The 19181-nt window shown below is 39.9% G+C and overlaps 1 protein-coding gene across 11 annotated transcripts in view; it reads right to left on the bottom strand.

Moving 5' to 3' along the window:
* Positions 1–19181, bottom strand: part of SPIDR (scaffold protein involved in DNA repair) — a 481415-nt gene that overhangs the window by 118183 nt on the left and 344051 nt on the right. Inside the window, exons 1-2 of one of the 11 annotated variants that reach the window (XM_021942293.2) lie at positions 14452–14839; positions 14049–14151 (exon numbers count right to left, since the gene is read on the bottom strand). The exons of the other annotated variants lie outside the window; for them this stretch is intronic. Coding sequence (XP_021797985.1) covers positions 14049–14101 — 53 coding nt within the window. The 5' untranslated portion in view covers positions 14102–14151; positions 14452–14839. Of the gene's footprint in view, positions 1–14048; positions 14152–14451; positions 14840–19181 lie in introns of those variants that run through there. 11 annotated transcript variants of the gene reach the window in all.

Here is a 19181-nt window from a genome sequence, read left to right as displayed (position 1 = left end):
TGGGCCGGGCACACTGGCTAATGCCTGTAATCACAGCACTTTGGGAGGCCGAGGTGGGTGGATCGCCTGGGGTCAGGAGATCGAGACCATCCTGGCCAACATGGTGAAATCCCCTCTCTATTAAAACACAAAAAATTAGCCGGGCGTGGTGATGCATGTCTGTAGTCCCAGCTACTTGGGAGGCTGAGGCAGGGAACTCGCTTGAACCTGGGAGGTGGAGATTGCAGTGAACTGAGATCACGCCACTGCACTCCAGCCTGACGACAGAGTGAGATTCTGTTTCCAAAAAACCCAAAGAAACAAAAAACACAAAACCAATGAATTGTGTATACCCTTTAAAATGGTTTAAATGGGCTGGGTGGGGTGGCTCATGCCTGTAATTCCAGCACTTTGGGAGACTGAGGCGAGTGGATCACCTGGGGTCAGGAGTTCGAGACCAGCCTGGCCAACATGGCGAAAACTTGTCTCTACTAAAAATAAAAAAATTAGCCAGGTGTGGTTCCTGTAATCCCAGTTACTTGGAAGGGTAAGGCAGGAAAATCGCTTGAACCTGGGATGCGGAGGTTGCAGTGAGCCGAGATTGCACCACTGCACTCCAGCCTGGGTGAGGGAGTGAGACTCCGTCTCAAAAAAATAGATAAATAAAATAAAATGGTTTAAATGGTGAGTTTCATCTTATAATCAAAACAAAACCAAATGATCCTATGTTACCATCACAGACAGATCTAACTTGTCCTTCTCAAAACCTGGCTGAACTCTGTCTTTCAAAATGTCTTCCTTGACTACTCCTGGCAGCTGCTGTAATTCTCTGATCTGTATCCTGCTAGTATGCTTTCTATTAATAGCTTGCATTCTATTAGAATAGAACACATGCATGTGTATGAATATATCCTCTCTGTCTTCCTGAAAAGATAGTGGGCTCCTTCAGCACAGACATGATATCATAGAATTCTCTGGTCAATCTTTAGCGTAAACTTTCTTCTCTTCCTTCCTTTCTTCCTGTTTTCATTTAGCTAGACCACTTTAAAGGCAGCACGGTAGGGGAAATAGAATACATGTGCTGAGCAGGTGGCTAAAATTATTTTGTAACTAATATTAATAGAGTTGCTCTTAAAGACATTAAAGAACCACAGAAGAAAAGAATGTGAAGCTCAGCACTATAAAGACTTAGCACCTGTAGTTCCAGCTACTCAAGAGGCTGAAGCAGGAAGATCACTTGACCCCAGGAGGTCGAGGCTGCAGTGAGCCATGACTGGGCCTAGGCAACAGAGTAAGACCCTGTCACTCAAAAAAAAACAAAACAACAAAAAAAAGGGTAAATATACATATATGCATATTCAGAGTATCGTGTAGAAAAAGCAAACAGACTGATCCTATATGACCCTACACGACCCTGAGAGGAAGTGTCAGTTCCAAGGGGCAAAAGATCCAGGGAGAGAGGTTCAGGCTCAAGATAGGAAAGAGCCTTCTGGGAAAGGGAGCTGCACAGGGGCTGCAGTAGAGCAATGTGCTGCCATGGGAGGTGCTCAAACGTGCAGCTGAGATGAAGCAGTAAATCAATAATTTGTAACTGGTATTTAAGGGCCAACTGAACTCTTAAGCTTCCATGATTCTGTAACACCAAAAAGACATTTAAACCAAGACCCCAAACAAGCATCTAAATTATTTAAAGCTGAATAATTCTACCACCTAAAAAGACATATGCAGAGATTCATTGTGTAGAATTATATCTCAGAGCACACAAGATCAACTCTATGACTAAAACCAACTTAATCATTAACAAACCTTAAAGCTGGCCAGGACTCTGTTTAAGAGTATTCATTACAAAAGGCTTTTTAACACACATAACCCATTCACATGGTGCAAAATTCAAACTTCTCCCTTCTTTTCCTAACTGCCTCATTCTCCCATGGGGCAATTAACGTTGCCAGCTTCTTGTGTATCTTCCAAAGATAGTTCATGCATAGAAAGAACATTAGTGCCCATGGTACCCCTTTGTTTTAACCAAATAGTAACACACTTTTGTGCTTGTTTTGGACCTTGTTCATTTATAATAATAATACTGGTGATCATTCCATATTAACACAGAAAGACTGTTCACATTCCTTAATTTTAGATGACAGCATAATATCCCATTTTTGACATTGATATTGTTCCTAAACTAAGTTGTAAGTTCTCACAAATGAAGCTGAAGACCAATGGAACTAAAAAACAATTACTTTAAAAGTTGGTTGCTCAGCTGTTCTTACCTCAAAGTATACACACACACAAATTTTAATTATATAAAACAATTATATGTGGGTTTTTAAAACTAAGGCCTTGTATACAGTAATAAATTACTTGTCAGGTAATTCCGAGAAAATAACACAACTGTTTATCTCCTCCATGTATAATATGCAGACATGTTTTCAAAATTTATCTATAGAAAATTAAATTATTAAAAACTATAGCTGAATAAAAAAATTAATTCCTGCTAAAATTTATAGAATGTTTACTGTGCAACCTATCTATCACCCTTGGCAATATTATATTACAGTTTGAGTTAATGTATGCACCTTAAAGGGAAAAATTTTTTTAAATTCGTATCATTCAGATTTTAATAAACTCAGTTTGGTTTTCCTTCAAGACTGAATAATGATTGCTGGACTGTACAGAATGAAGAAGATGACAGGAAAAGTCTTTACAACGATAGATGCATCTCTTTTGCAGAAGATTAAGGAATGAGATTATATTACTTAAAAAAAAAATCCAGCCAGACAAACCAACTAGAAAATGACATAAGAATTCTTATTCAAACACAAATCACACACACAAAAGCGTGTTAACCCTGCATTGATCTCCTGACTTTAGAGATCCTTGCCCAATACACTAAACCTCCACAGTGCTCTTACTGACATTATAGATATCTTTTGGCCTAAAGGAACTCTATTAGAACATAATGTACCTGAAGCTGTGGCAAATCTTGATGACATGATTGTCAGTGCCCTGAAGACTAGGGCTTGTCTCTGGCACACCCCAAGAACTGAGCAGCAGCTGAGCACCAACAATGTGGCTCAGAGAAGCAATATTCATTTTAAGTTAGTATTTCCCACTCCCAAAATGGCATAAAGTAATCTAAGGTCAGTATTTTGGAAACATTAGCTCATATCATCCAGGACAAAACTTATTATGCAGGTGACTTTTATTCATACAGATATTTTAGGACAGGAGCTGTTTTTTCTCTCTTTTGTACATGCCACTGTTTGCACTGCAGGATGATGTGACACAGTAGGCACTTGACAAAGGTCTATTAATGGAACAATATCTCTTATATATTATCCTATTAAACCCTTGCAACAAAAGGTAACTTACAACAGGCCTTATTATTTCCATTTGACAGCACTGAACGGTGATGGTGCATTTTTGATGGCCCCAATGTTCATAAACTATGAATGGATACAATTTGATATATTTATCCACTGCAAAATTATGTTTAAGGTCTTAGAAGTGCCCCCAGTTCTATGCCGTTAATCCTGAAACAAACATGAATAATAGTTGACTTCAAAGACTACTCAGAAATTTGGCTTGTATGCAACCCCTTCTCTGATGTCATCTATGTCACAAATGCTCTTGCTTCAGACTATCTTAGGTACCAATGGAGGTAACAGTGCATGCTCCAGCTTCACCTCCCAGGCATTATAAAATGGGAGTTTAAAAATAGCTTAATTTTCTTAAAAAAGTAACTTCATAGACACCTGACAAATCATGACTGCTACCTGAGCCAGCAAGTATGATTAATGCCAACAAAGATACATCATGTTGACAGTATGCAGCTTTGATAGGATGTAATTAAAATGGAATTTTATGTTTGCAATCTTTTTCTCCCAAATCCATACCTGTCTAAATATCAAAAAAACACAAAATAAGGGATCTTCGACAAAATATCTGTCCAGTAATCCTCAAAACTGTCCTGGTAATAAAAAGCAAAAAGCATTTAAGAAAGTCTACAGGAGCCTAAGGAGACATGACAATGAGATGTAATGTGCTATCACGAACGGGGTGCTGCAACAGAAAATGGACACCAGGGAAAATCTAAGGAGATTTAAATAAAGTATGAACTTCAGTGAATAATATTGTGACAATACTGCTTAATTAATTGTTATGTATGTGGCATAATAATGTAAGATGTAACAACAAGGGAAACTGGATATGGAGTACGTGGGAACACTCTGTATTTGGGAACGCTCTGTATTATCTTCGCAAACTTTTCTATACAGTTAAAACTATTTTAAAATGAGAAGCATGTTAAAGTAATTAAATAAAAAAGTAATGATAAGTACATATTTGTAAATTCCCACTATACAGAGTATCACTGCAAAGAAGGATCCAGTAGAACTGGACTGGTTCTATATCCTGATGACTCAAAGCAATTATTTTAGTAATTTGATTATAAACACCTTCCCTACTAAGAATCACTGTAGGTTACACACTTCTCTGATTCCTAAATATATAGTATATAAAATTTAAAAAGTGTGATTATACTATGCAGAAAAATCATTTGACAAAATCTAAGATTCTTTCAGGACAAAAAAGATTCAACAACGCAGGAAAAGAAGGAACTTCCTCAACCTGGCACAGGGCATTGATGAAAACTTCACAGCGAACACACTCAATGGTGAAAGAATGAGAGCTCTCCCCAAGATCAGGAACAAAACAACGATTCCTGCTTTTGCTACTTTCATTCAATGCTGTACTGGAAATTCTAGCTATAGCAATTAAGTAAGAAAAAGAAATAAATAACAAACTAATTGGAAAGGAAGAAGTAAAACTGTCTTTACTCACAGATGACAATCTTTTATGGAGAAAAAATTTTTAAAAATCCACAAAAATCTATTACAGCTAAAAACTTCAGCAAAGTTGCAGGATACAAGGTCAACAAACAAAAATAAGTTATATTTTTATACACTAGCAATGAACAATCTGAAAATTAAGAAACAAACTGGTTTATAATAGCATCAAAATAATAAAACAGAAACAAATGTAAACAAGGAAGTATAAGACTTGTACAATTAAAACTCCAAAACATTTCTGAAAGAAATTAAAGAAGACCTAAATAAATGGAAAGGCATCTTGTCTTCATGAACTGAAAAACTGAATATTATTAAGCTACTGCCATATAGTGATTCAATGCAATCCCTATCAAAAACCAATGGCTGGCTAGGTGCAGTGGCTCACCAGCCTGGCCAATATGGTGAAATTCCTTTTCCACTAAAAATGCAAGAATTAGCCGGGCATGGTGGAGTGCCCAGGGTTTAGCAGAGATGTCAATTACAGTGTGCGCACCTCTAATCCAGCTACTCGGGAGACTGAGGCAGGAGAACTGCTGGAACCTGAGAGGCAGAGGTTGCAGTGATCCAAGATGGTGCCACTGTATTCCAGCCTATGCGACAGAGTGAGACTCTGGCAAAAAAAAAGAGAGAGAGGGAGAGAGAGGAAAAAAAAAAAAACCAAAAAAAACCCAAAAAAAACCCAAAGGCTATTTTCACAGAAATGGAAATGTCAATCCAAAGATTAAGAGGGAACTGCAATGAACTAGCCAAATTAATTTACACTGTCCCCAATACCTAAATGCATACACAGGCTAAAACTATACAATTGTTGAACAAAAACACAGGAGTAAATCTTCATGACCTTGGATTTGATAACAGTTCTTAGAAAAGATACCAAAAGCACAAGCAACAAAAGAAAAAATAGATAATCTGAATGTCATCAAACGTAAAACTTGGCTGAGCACAGTGACTCACCCCTATAATCCTAGCACTTTGAGAAGCTTGCATGAGTCCAAGAGTTTGAGGCTGCAGGGAGCTATAATCCCACCACTGCACTCCAGCCTGGGTGACAGAGCAAGACCCTGTCTCTTTAAAAAAAAAAAAAAAAATTGGAGAAAGAGGAAGTTGAGTCTCCAGCTCCCAGCGAGAGCAACACAGAAGACAGGTGATTTCTGCATTTTCAACTGAGATTCCACCTCTGGGGACAGGGCACAGCTAAACAACAACAACAACAACAACAAAGCAGCAGAAACCTCTGCAGACGCAAACGACTCTGTCTGACAGCTTTGAAGAGAGCAGTGGATCTCCCAACACGGAGGCTGAGATCTGAGAACGGACAGACTGCCTGCTCAAGTGGGTCCCTGACCCCTGAGTAGCCTAACTGGGAGACATCCCCCACTAGGGGCAGACCGACACCCCACACCTCACACGGTGGAGTACACCCTTGAGAGGAAGCTTCCAAAGCAAGAATCAGACAGGTACACTCGCTGTTCAGCAATATTCTATCTTCTGCAGCCTCTGCTGCTGATACCCAGGCAAACAGGGTCTGGAGTGGACCTCAAGCAATCTCCAACAGACCTACAGCTGAGGGTCCTGAGTGTTAGAAGGAAAACTAACAAACAGGAAGGACACCCACACCAAAACCCCATTAGTACGTCACCATCATCAAAGACCAGAGGCAGATACAACCACAAAGATGGGGAAAAAGCAGGGCAGAAAAGCTGGAAATTCAAAAAATAAGAGCAAATCTCCCCCTGCAAAGGAACGCAGCTCATATCCAGCAACGGATCAAAGCTGGATGGAGAATGACTTTGACGAGATGAGAGAAGAAGGCTTCAGTCCATCAAACTTCTCAGAACTAAAGGAGGAATTACGTACCCAGCGCAAAGAAACTAAAAATCTTGAAAAAAGAGTGGAAGAATTGATAGCTAGAGTAATTAATGCAGAGAAGGTCATAAACGAACTGACAGAGATGAAAACCATGACATGAGAAATACGTGACAAATGCACAAGCTTCAGTAACCGACTCGATCAACTGGAAGAAAGAGTATCAGCGATTGAGGATCAAATGAATGAAATGAAGCGAGAAGAGAAACCTAAAGAAAAAAGAAGAAAAAGAAATGAACAAAGCCTGCAAGAAGTATGGGATTATGTAAAAAGACCAAATCTACATCTGATTGGGGTGCCTGAAAGTGAGGGGGAAAATGGAACTAAGTTGGAAAACACTCTTCAGGATATCATCCAGGAGAACTTCCCCAACCTAGTAGGGCAGACCAACATTCAAATTCAGGAAATACAGAGAACGCCACAAATATACTCCTCGAGAAGAGCAACTCCAAGACACATAATTGCCAGATTCACCAAAGTTGAAATGAAGGAAAAAATGTTGAGGGCAGCCAGAGAGAAAGGTCGGGTTACCCACAAAGGGAAGCCTATCAGACTAACAGCAGATCTCTCGGCAGAAACTCTACAAGCCAGAAGAGAGTGGGGGCCAATATTCAACATTCTTAAAGAAAAGAATTTTCAACCCAGAATTTCATATCCAGCCAAACTAAGTTTCATAAGTGAAGGAGAAATAAAATCCTTTACAGATAAGCATATGCTTAGAGATTTTGTCACCACCAGGCCTGCCTTACAAGAGACCCTGAAGGAAGCACTAAACATGGAAAGGCACAACCGGTACCAGTCATTGCAAAAACATGCCAAAATGTAAAGACCATTGAAGCTAGGAAGAAACTTCATCAACTAACGAGCAAAATAACCAGTTAATATCATAATGGCAGGATCAAGTTCACACATAACAATATTAACCTTAAATGTAAATGGACTAAATGGTCCAATTAAAAGACACAGACTGGCAAACTGGATAAAGAGTCAAGACCCATCAGTTTGCTGTATTCAAGAGACCCATCTCACATGCAGAGACATACATAGGCTCAAAATAAAGGGATGGAGGAAGATCTACCAAGCATATGGAAAACAAAAAAAAGCAGGGGTTGCAATCCTAGTCTCTGATAAAACAGACTTTAAACCATCAAAGATCAAAAGAGACAAAGAAGGCCATGACATAATGGTAAAGGGATCAATTCAACAGGAAGAGCTAACTATCCTAAATATATATGCACCCAATACAGGAGCACCCAGATTCATAAAGCAAGTCCTTAGAGACTTACAAAGAGACTTCGACTCCCATACAATAATAATGGGAGACTTTAACATCCCATTGTCAACATTAGACAGCTCAACGAGACAGAAAGTTAACAAGGATATCCAGGAATTGAACTCATCTCTGCAGCAAGCAGACCTAATAGACTTCTACAGAACTCTCCACTCCAAATCAACAGAATATACATTCTTCTCAGCACCACATCACACTTATTCCAAAATTGACCACATAACTGGAAGTAAAGCACTCCTCAGCAAATGTACAAGAACAGAAATTATAACAAACTGTCTCTCAGACCACAGTGCAATCAAACTAGAACTCAGGACTAAGAAACTCAATCAAAACCACTCAACTACATGGAAACTGAATAACCTGCTCCTGAATGACTACTGGGTACATAATGAAATGAAGGCAGAAATAAAGATGTTCTTTGAAACCAATGAGAACAAAGATACAACGTACCAGAATCTCTGGGACACATTTAAAGCGGTGTGTAGAGGGAAATTTATAGCACTAAATGCCCACAAGATAAAACTGGAAAGATCTAAAATTGACACTCTAACATCACAATTAAAAGAACCAGAGAAGCAAGAGCAAACACATTCAAAAGCTAGCAGAAGGCAAGAAATAACTAAGATCAGAGCAGAAGTGAAGGAGATAGAGACATTAAAAACCCTCCAAAAAATCAATGAATCCAGGAGTTGGTTTTTTGAAAAGATCAACACAATTCAGAGACCGCTAGCAAGACTAATAAAGAAGAAAAGAGAGAAGAATCAAATAGATGCAATAAAAAATGATAAAGGGGATATCACCACGACCCCACAGAAATATAAACTACCATCAGAGAATACTATAAACACCTCTACACAAATAAACTAGAAAATCTAGAAGAAATGGATAATTTTCTGGACACTTACACTCTCCCAAGACTAACCAGGAAGAAGTTGAATCCCTGAATAGACCAATAGCAGGCTCTGAAATGGAGGCAATAATTAATAGTCTACCAACCAGAAAAAGTCCAGGACCAGATGGATTCACAGCTGAAATCTACCAGAAGTACAAGGAGGAGCTGGTACCATTCCTTCTGAAACTATTCCAATCAATAGAAAAAGACGGAATCCTCCCTAACTCATTTTATGAGGCCAACATCATCCTGATACCAAAGCCTGGCAGAGACACAACAAAAAAAGAGAATTTTAGACCAATATCCCTGATGAATATCGATGCAAAAATTCTCAATAAAATACTGGCAAACTGGATCCAGCAGCACATCAAAAAGCTTATCCACCATGATCAAGTGGACTTCATCCCTGGGATGCAAGGCTGGTTCAACATACGCAAATTAATAAACACAATCCAGCATATAAACAGAAACAAAGACAAAAACCACATGATTATCTCAATAGATGCAGAAAAGGCCTTTGACAAAATTCAACAGCCCTTCATGCTAAAAACGCTCAATAAATTCGGTATTGATGGAACGTATCTCAAAATAATAAGAGCTATTTATGACAAACTAACAGCCAATATCATACTGAATGGGCAAAAACTGGAAAAATTCCCTTTGAAAACTGGCACAAGACAGGGAGGCCCTCTCTCACCACTCCTATTCAACATAGTGTTGGAAGTTCTGGCTAGGGCAATCAGGCAAGAGAAAGAAATCAAGGGTATTCAGTTAGGAAAAGAAGAAGTCAAATTGTCCCTCTTTGCAGATGACATGACTGTATATTTAGAAAACCCCATTGTCTCAGCCCAAAGTCTCCTTAAGCTGATAAGCAACTTCAGCAAAGTCTCAGGATACAAAATTAATGTGCAAAAATCACAAGCATTCTTATACACCAGTAACAGACAAACAGAGAGCCAAATCATGAATGAACTTCCATTCACAATTGCTTCAAAGAGAATAAAATACCTAGGAATCCAACTTACAAGGGATATAAAGGACCTCTTCAAGGAGAACTACAAACCACTGCCCAGTGAAATAAAAGAGGACACAAACAAATGGAAGAACATACCATGCTCATGGATAGGAAGAATCAATATCGTGAAAATGGCCATACTGCCCAAGGTTATTTATAGATTCAATGCCATCCCCATCAAGCTACCAATGAGTTTCTTCACAGAATTGGAAAAAACTGATTTAAAGTTCATATGGAACCAAAAAAGAGCCCGCATTGCCAAGACAATCCTAAGTGAAAAGAACAAAGCTGGAGGCATCACGCTACCTGACTTCAGACTATACTACAAGGCTACAGTAACCAAAACAGCATGGTACTGGTACCAAAACAGAGATATAGACCAATGGAACAGAACAGAGGCCTCAGAAATAATACCACACATCTACAGCCATCTGATCTTTGACAAACCTGAGAGAAACAAGAAATGGGGAAAGGATTCCCTATTTAATAAATGGTGCTGGGAAAATTGGCTAGCCATAAGTAGAAAGCTGAAACTGGATCCTTTCCTTACTCCTTATACGAAAATTAATTCAAGATGGATTAGAGACTTAAATGTTAGACCTAACACCATAAAAACCCTAGAAGAAAACCTAGGTAATACCATTCAGGACATAGGCATGGGCGAGGACTTCATGTCTAAAACACCAAAAGCAAGGGCAACAAAAGCCAAAATTGACAAATGGGATCTCATTAAACTAAAGAGCTTCTGCACAGCAAAAGAAACTACCATCAGAGTGAACAGGCAATCTACAGAATGGGAGAAAATGTTTGCAATCTACTCATCTGACAAAGGGCTAATATCCAGAACCTATAAAGAACTCAATCAAATTTACAAGAAAAAAACGAACAACCCCATCAAAAAGTGGGCAAAGGATATGAACAGACATTTCTCAAAAGAAGACATTCATACAGCCAACAGACACATGAAAATAAGCTCATCATCACTGGCCATCAGAGAAATGCAAATGAAAACCACAATGAGATACCATCTCACACCAGTTAGAATGGCAATCATTAAAAAGTCAGGAAACAATAGGTGTTGGAGAGGATGTGGAGAAATAGGAACACTTTTACACTGTTGGTGGGATTGTAAACTAGTTCAACCATTATGGAAAACAGTATGGCGATTCCTCAAGGATCTAGAACTAGAAGTATCATATGACCCAGCCATCCCATTACTGGGTATATACCCAAAGGATTATAAATCATGCTGCTATAAAGACACATGCACACGTATGTTTACTGCGGCACTATTCACAATAGCAAAGACTTGGAATCAACCCAAATGTCCATCAGTGACAGACTGGATTAAGAAAATGTGGCACATATACACCATAGAATACTATGCAGCCATAAAAAAGGATGAGTTTGTGTCCTTTGTAGGGACATGGATGCAGCTGGAAACCATCATTCTCAGCAAACTATCGCAAGAACGGAAAACCAAACACCGCATGTTCTCGCTTATAGATGGGAACTGAACAATGAGATCACTTGGACTCAGGAAGGGGAACATCACACACCGGGGCCTATCATGGGGAGGGGGGAGGGGGGAGGAGGGAGGGATTGCATTGGGATTTATACCTGATGTAAAAGACGAGTTGATGTGTGCAGCACACCAACATGGCACAAGTATACATATGTAACAAACCTGCACGTTATGCACATGTACCCTAGAACTTAAAGTATAATAATAATAAAAAAAAAAAGAAAAGAGTCAGTCACAAAAAAATAAAAATAAATTAAAACTTTTGTGTATCAAAGGACACTATGAAGAAAGTGAAAAGACAACCTACAGGATGGGAGGAAAATTTCACAAATCATGTATTTGATTGGGGTCTTATATCCACAATATATAAAAAGAGAACTCTTACAGAAATGCAAATCAAAACGACAATCAGATACCATCTCATACCAGTCAGAATGGCAATTATTAAAAAGTCAAGAAGCAACAGATGCTGGCGAGGCTGTGGAGAAACAGGAACACTGTTACACTGTTGGTGGGAATATCAATTAGTTTAACCTTTGTGGAAGGCAGTGTGGTGATTCCTCAAAGACCTAGAACCAGAAATAGCATTTGACTCAGCAATCTCATTACTGGGTATATACCCGAAGGAATATAAATCATTCTATCATGAAGATAAATGCATGCATATGTTCACTGCAGCGTTATTCACAAAAGCAAAAACATAGAATCAACCCAAATGCCCACCAATGATAGACTGGATAAAGCAAATATGGTGCATATACACTATGGAATACTATGCAGCCATGAAAAGGAACGAGATCAGCTGGGTGCGGTGGCTTACGCCTGTAATTCCAGCACTTTGGGAGGCCGAGGTGAGTGGATCAAGAGGTCAGGAGATCAAGACCATCCTGGCCAACATGGTGAAACCCCATCTCCACTAACATACAAAAATATTAGGCCGGGCGCGGTGGCTCAAGCCTGTAATCCCAGTACTTTGGGAGGCCGAGACAGGCGGATCACGAGGTCAGGAGATCGAGACCATCTTGGCTAACACGGTGAAACCCCGTCTCTACTAAAAAATACAAAAAACTAGCCGGGCGAGGTGGCGGGTGCCTGTAGTCCCAGCTACTCAGGAGGCTGAGGCAGGAGAATGGCCTAAACCCGGGAGGTGGAGCTTGCAGTGAGCTGAGATCCGGCCACTGCACTCCACCCTGGGCGACAGAGCGAGACTCCGTCTCAAAAAAAAAAAAAAAAAATTAACCAGGCGTGGTGGCGCATGTCTGTAGTCCCAGCTACTTGGGAGGCTGAGGCAGGAGAACTGCTTGAACCCAGGAGGCAGAGGTTGCAGTGAGCCAAGATCACACCACCACTCCAGCCTGGCAACAGAGCGAGACTCCATCTAAAAAAAAAAAAAAAAAAAGGAACGAGATCATGTCCTTTGCAGGGACATGGATGGAGCTGGGAGCCATTATCCCCAGCAGAGTATCAGAGGAACAGAAAACCAAACACCACATGTTCTCACTTACAAGTGGGAGCTGAACAATGAGAACTTGTGGACACAGGGAAGGGAACACACACTGGGGCCTGTATGGGGTAGGGAGTGGGGAAAGGGAGAGCCTGAGGATAAATAGCTAATGCATGTGTGGCTTAACACCCAGGTTATGGGTTGATAGGTGCAGCAAACTACCATGGCACACATTTACCTATGTAACACATCTTGCACATGTAACTTGTAACTTAAAATAAAATAAAATAAAAAGAGAAAACTCTTACAACTCGACAATAAAAATACAACACAATTTTAAAAAGAGTAAAAGACTTGAAAAATCATTTCTCCATAGTAGATACGCAAATGGACAACAAGCACATGAAAAGAAGCTCATCATCAGTCATTAGAGAGATGTGAATCAAAGCCACAGTGAGATACCACTTCACACCCATTAGGATTGTTATGGTTACAAAAAGAAAACAAGTGCTGGCGAGGATGTGGAGAAATTGCACCCCTGGTGAAAATTTAAAATGATGTAGCCACTGTGGAAAACAGTATGGTGGTTCCTCAAAAAGTTAAATATTGAATTAACATATAACCCAGTAACTTACTCCTAGGCATATCTACACCAACAGAAATGAAAACAGATGTCCACAGAAAAACTTCTGTGCAGAAGTTCATAGCAACATTATTCATAAAAGCCAAAAAGTGAAAACAACACAAATGTCCATAAACTGATGAATGCATAAAATGTGATATATCTATACAACAGAATATTACTCAGTCATAAAAAGAAATGAAGTACTGGCACATGCTACAGAATGGATGAGCCTTGAAAACATTATCCCAAGTTTAAGATGCCAGACACAAAAGGTCAGATGTTGTATCATTCCATTTATATGAAATATTCAGAACAGACAAATACACAGAAACAGAAAGCAGACTGGTAGCTGCAACGGGCTGGGTAAGGGGTTAGTGGGGAGGGACTGCTTAATATGTACAGGATTTCCTTTGGTGTGATTAAACTGTTTTGGAATGATATAGCGTTGGTAGTTGTACAACATTGTGAATGTGCTACCACTGAATTACACACTTCAAAATGGTCAATTTTATGTTAATTTTATCTCAATAAATAAATAAATATAAGTTAATGCATACATACACATAAAATTCACATGGTTCTACCAGGCATTCCGGGAGCCTGCCGCATAGCATCCATTTCCTCCATGGTGGCAGTGACTGGAAACAGTCTCTTCTTATGGAAGCTTCCAGGTAGTGTATAAAGGGGACACATATGAATGCATATATGTAAATGGACATACTTAGTGTTTTTTACCACAACATTAACAGAGCATACTCTGACCAGGCAGAGGTGACAGATGAGTCATAGCTGTCACAAGGCCTAAAAGTCACAGTGCTCACAGGTACGTGGCTTCATCGTTGCCCCTCGGGTCCTTGGGTTATACTCTCCCCAATTTTCCACCCAAACATAAAGCAGAGACCAGATATTATTATTTAGGAAGCACCTGGAAGAAGTTCAAAACTGAAACATAAAAGTAAATTACCAGATAATGCCTTTATTGTCTGCCATTAGGAATGACACTTTCTCCCAAATACGCGGTAGCTCTTGAACATATATCATTTCAGGAAATCTTGTTCTAGCCTTTTCTGGAGAGAAGATGATGCAACCATGAGCTGAGTACAAACCAGAATTAAGTTCAAAAATTTTCAAGACAAGATTTCCTGGTATCCTTGCTGTCACTGCAGTTTCCCACTTTTCCATAGCTCTTGAGGAGATGGGTCCTCAGAGATGTTCAGCTTCTCCTCATTCAATGTCTGCGGGATTCCAGGGTAGCCAGGGTTCTATTTAACTTACCTGTGTGCAAAGACTCGAAGTACAAAGCCGAATAAGCCACTTCTGAAGTTTTCCAAAAATCTGATTTCATTGGGAGGCATCAAGAAGATTTTGACATTTATTTCACTCTTCTTCCCACTCCATAGCATGCATATAATCTAGTCCTCTCTTGTTCCCTCCTCTAGGAGCTGTAGACAACCTGCATTGAGATTCCACACCAAAGATAGGAAGGGTGGTCTTGCACTTACGGGAAACCAGGTGGCAGGCCAGATACGTGTGGAGAGCCTCACACAGTTGCCTTGAGATACAGATACCAGAGGCCTGTGGAGTCTCTCCCCACAAGCTACCTCTGGACGACTCAGTTCTCCTTTTTTGTTTAATTCAAATGATGAGTTCCTTCCTCTCAGGTAATTTTATTTCATTCGATGTTAAATGTCATATTTTAATTCTTCTATCATCTGCCTGTGGTTGTTTAATTTTTGCTTGAACTTTTAGTTCTACATTAATTGTAATAAATGCTTTAAAACCCTTACATCATTATCCACTGAATTCTCTATTTTCTTTTTTTTTTTGAGATGGAGTCTCGCTCTGTTGCCCAGGCTGGGGTGCAGTGGCGCCATCTCGGCTCACTGTAAGCTCCACCTCCCAGGTTCACGCCATTCTCCTACCTCAGCCTCCCTAGCTGGAACTACAGGTGCCCCCCCACCACACCTGGCTAATTTTTTGTATTTTTAGTAAAGACCGGGTTTCACTGTGTTAGCCAGGATGGTCTCAATCTGACCTCATGATCTGCCCGTCTTGGCCTCCCAAAGTGCTGGGATTACAGGCGTGAGACACCGAGCCCAGCCTCTATTTTCTTTATAAACATCTTCACCCAAGAGCTGCCCTTGTTCCTCCCCTGCCACTTCCCTAAGTGTCCCTCCTTGTGCTGTTCCCTATTTGTTTATACTGACTGAACATTCTTCAGGGACCTTGGTTCCCAGTGTCTCATCCTCTATCTGATTGGAACACACATCACCTCTGTCCCAAAGCAGAGTATTCCTGGCAAGTTCTACCTCACTGGCCTCGTCAATCTCCTTAGACAAACAACAACATTTGTAGTACAACTCCATGGACTGGTTCATCCTGAGAAGAGAAGGGGAGCCACAACCTCACCCCACCTTCTTAGCTGCTCAATCAGCCATTGCTGTTTCCCATCAACACATACTTGCTGGGTGTCTACTGCATTCATGGTCCAGTACCAAAACCAGATGAGTCACAGCCCCTGACCTCCGAGGGCTTATTTATGGTTAAATGAGACAACTGAAGTAAAGAAAACACATAGAGCTTATTTTGAAGGCAATGACAAGTATCAGTGCAATGTTTAATACCTGGTTGTTAGTCTCATTATATAATCAAGCATCTGTCACTCTCTTTTGTATCTGTGCAAATAAATGTGAAAGTTCAGACCATTTATAATACCAGTGCCAGAGCAGCAAGTGAGGAAGAAACAAGGGCATCTGTTCATGTACAATCCTCTCTCCTGGGAAGACGGTGTCCAACCCAAGAATTGCTCTGCAGGATTTTTGCTCCAGTTCCCTGTGGAGAAGGAGCTGAGCTGGCTCAAGCCACTGAGAACTGTGGAGCCAAGAAATCAGCATAACAAGGGTGAGCCTACCAAACCTGCCAGCTGGCTGCACCAAATGCTCTGGGTCTAGCAGCAGCTGGGAGAGAGGGCTAGAGTAGGTCATTTGACAGAGGCAAAAGGGGAGGAGAGGGGCAGCAAGGTGTGGCGGCTCAGCTGGAGGAGGAAGTCAAGTTGGGTCAGGCTTGATCTCGCCCTGTCTCTGCTTCTTGCCCACAGAGGCACGTGGCACTGTGTGCTTGCATCTGGCCACCCCTGAAGACTCTGCCAGGCTGTGTGCTGTCTCCCATGGCTCTTCTCTGTGCCATCATCTCAGCAAAGCACACTCCAGAGCTGCAATCTGACTCACAGGAAAGTTCTAGTGTGATCACAGTGCTGCTCCGGATTGCAGCTGCAGGAATGGGGTGGGGGTATGGTGGGAAGAGTGGGGAGACTGTTCCAGGTCTCCAGCCTCTTTCAGGAACAAAAGTTTCCAGAGAAAGGAGGTCAGAAATAGGGAGGAAAAAATTCCATGCCTTTTATATAGGGCCACCTTGAAATCTTTCTTGTTCTTGATGGATGACAGGTGCTGGAAAATCACCATGGCCAGGTTAAGATGCAAACTTAGAATGGTGGTTACACATACCATGACTGAATATGAATCTGGAAAATTACTCTTGCTGTTTTCATTCTATTATCAAAACTTCATAATTGTCTGTACTCATATCCCCAGGCTGTTGCCATTCCATTTCATTTTTTCCTTCAAGTCTATCACTGGTTTAATATATAGAAAAAAAGAGCATGGAAACTTTCACTGCAGTTTTCATATTATCCATAAGTTTACCAAGAAAGTTATTCAATGTGTGTAGCCATAAATGAGAACATAGGTCAAATGATATAGGTTGATATTATCAAGTGTTTAAAGAGCATGAACATACTACTTTCATATTATTTACACCTCTAACTCTACTCTGAAACTTTTACTGTTTCAATCAGATAGCTGTGTAACACAACACTATTTCAATAAAATGATAAAAGTTAAAAGAGACAAAGGGTGGAGAAATGGATCCATTTTCTGCTACCTACAAGGGAAGAAATGCTATGCACACAAAGACATAACAGTGCAAACTGTAACAAATGCCAAAAATAAGATATATATTTAAATAAAACATAAAGACTACTATTAGTACTAAACATAATCTTTAACCACAAGGAGGGTCCAACCCACGATGTTGGACCATACACACAAATTAACTCAAAATGGATCACAGACCAAAATATAAGGGCAAAAGCTATAAAATTCTTGGAAGAAAACACAGAATTATGTTTGCATAACCTTGGATTCACCAATGCTTTCTTAGATATGACCCTGAAAACACAAGCAATAATAACAAAAATGATAAATTGGACATTGTCAAAATGATAAATCTTTGTGTTTCAAAGGACACTATCAAAAAAGTGAAAAACTCCACAGAATGGGAAAAAATATTTGCAAATCATAAAGGACTTATACAGAGAACTCTTACAATTCAACAACAAAAAATAACCCAACTTCAAAAATAGGCAAAGGACTTGAAAGACATTTCTCTAAAGAAGATATACGAACAGCCAATAGCCTATGAAAAGACGCTCAACCAGGTGCAGTGGCTCACACCTGTAATCCCAGCACTTTGGGAGGCTGAGGCAGGCAGATGATGAGGTCAAGATATTGAGACCATCCAGGCCAACATGGCAAAACTCTGTCTCTACTAAAAATACAAAAAATTAGCTGGGCATGGTAGCGTGCACCTGTAGTCCCAGCTACTTGGGAGGCTGAGGCAGAAGAATCGCTTGAACCTGGGAGGCAGAGGTTGCAGTGAACCGAGATCGTGCCACTGCACGCCGCCCTGGCGACAGAGCGAGACTCCGTCTCAAAAAAAAAAGATGCTCAACATTGCTAGTCATCAGGAAATGCAAATCAAAGCCACAATGAGATACCCACTTCAGACACAAGTGGATGGCTACAATAAAAAAGACAACAATAACAAATTTTGGAGTGGATGTGGAGAAAGTGGAACCCTGGTATATTTTACATTGCTGATGGGAATGTAAAATCGTGTAGCCACTTTGGAAAATACTGTGGCAGTCCCTCAGAAAATCAAACATAGAGTTACCTTATGACTCAGCAATTCCATGCCTAGATATATATTCAGGAGAAATGAAAATATATCCACACAAAAAACTTGTATGCGGATATTCATAGTAGCACTATTCATGTTAATCATAAAGTGGAAACAACTCAGGTGTGCATCAACTCAAAAGAGAAATAAAATATGGTATATTCACAGATAATGGATTATTATTCATCCATAACAAGGAATGAAGTACTGAAACATATCACAACATGGATAAACCTTAAAAATATTATGCTAGGTAAAAGAAGCCAGTCACAAAAGACTTGTGATTCTACTTATATGAAGTATCCAGAATAAGCAAATCTGTAGAGACAAAAAGTAGATAAGTGGTTGCCAGGGGCTGGGAAGAATTGGGAATTGGCAGTCAATTGGTATGGGGTTTCTTTTTGAGGTTGCAGAAAGTTCTAATTTCATATTATAGTCATGATTGCACAAGTCTGTAATTACAATAAACATAACTGAATTGTACACTTTAAATAAATGAATTTTATGGGATATGAATTATGTATCAATAAAGCTCTTTAAAAATGTGATAGAGATAAGATAGATTCCTTCGGGTCCCCATGAGTCAAGTTCCAATTTCTAGATCTCTCTGTGTATACATGACAGAACCATAAACACCAGACTATAATTCCATGGGTTCTGATATGTCTTTATTCTTAC

The sequence above is a fragment of the Papio anubis genome, chromosome 8 (genome assembly GCF_008728515.1).
Source record: "Papio anubis isolate 15944 chromosome 8, Panubis1.0, whole genome shotgun sequence".
Classification (NCBI taxonomy): domain Eukaryota; kingdom Metazoa; phylum Chordata; class Mammalia; order Primates; family Cercopithecidae; genus Papio; species Papio anubis.
This window is presented reverse-complemented; position numbering and strand designations above follow the sequence as displayed.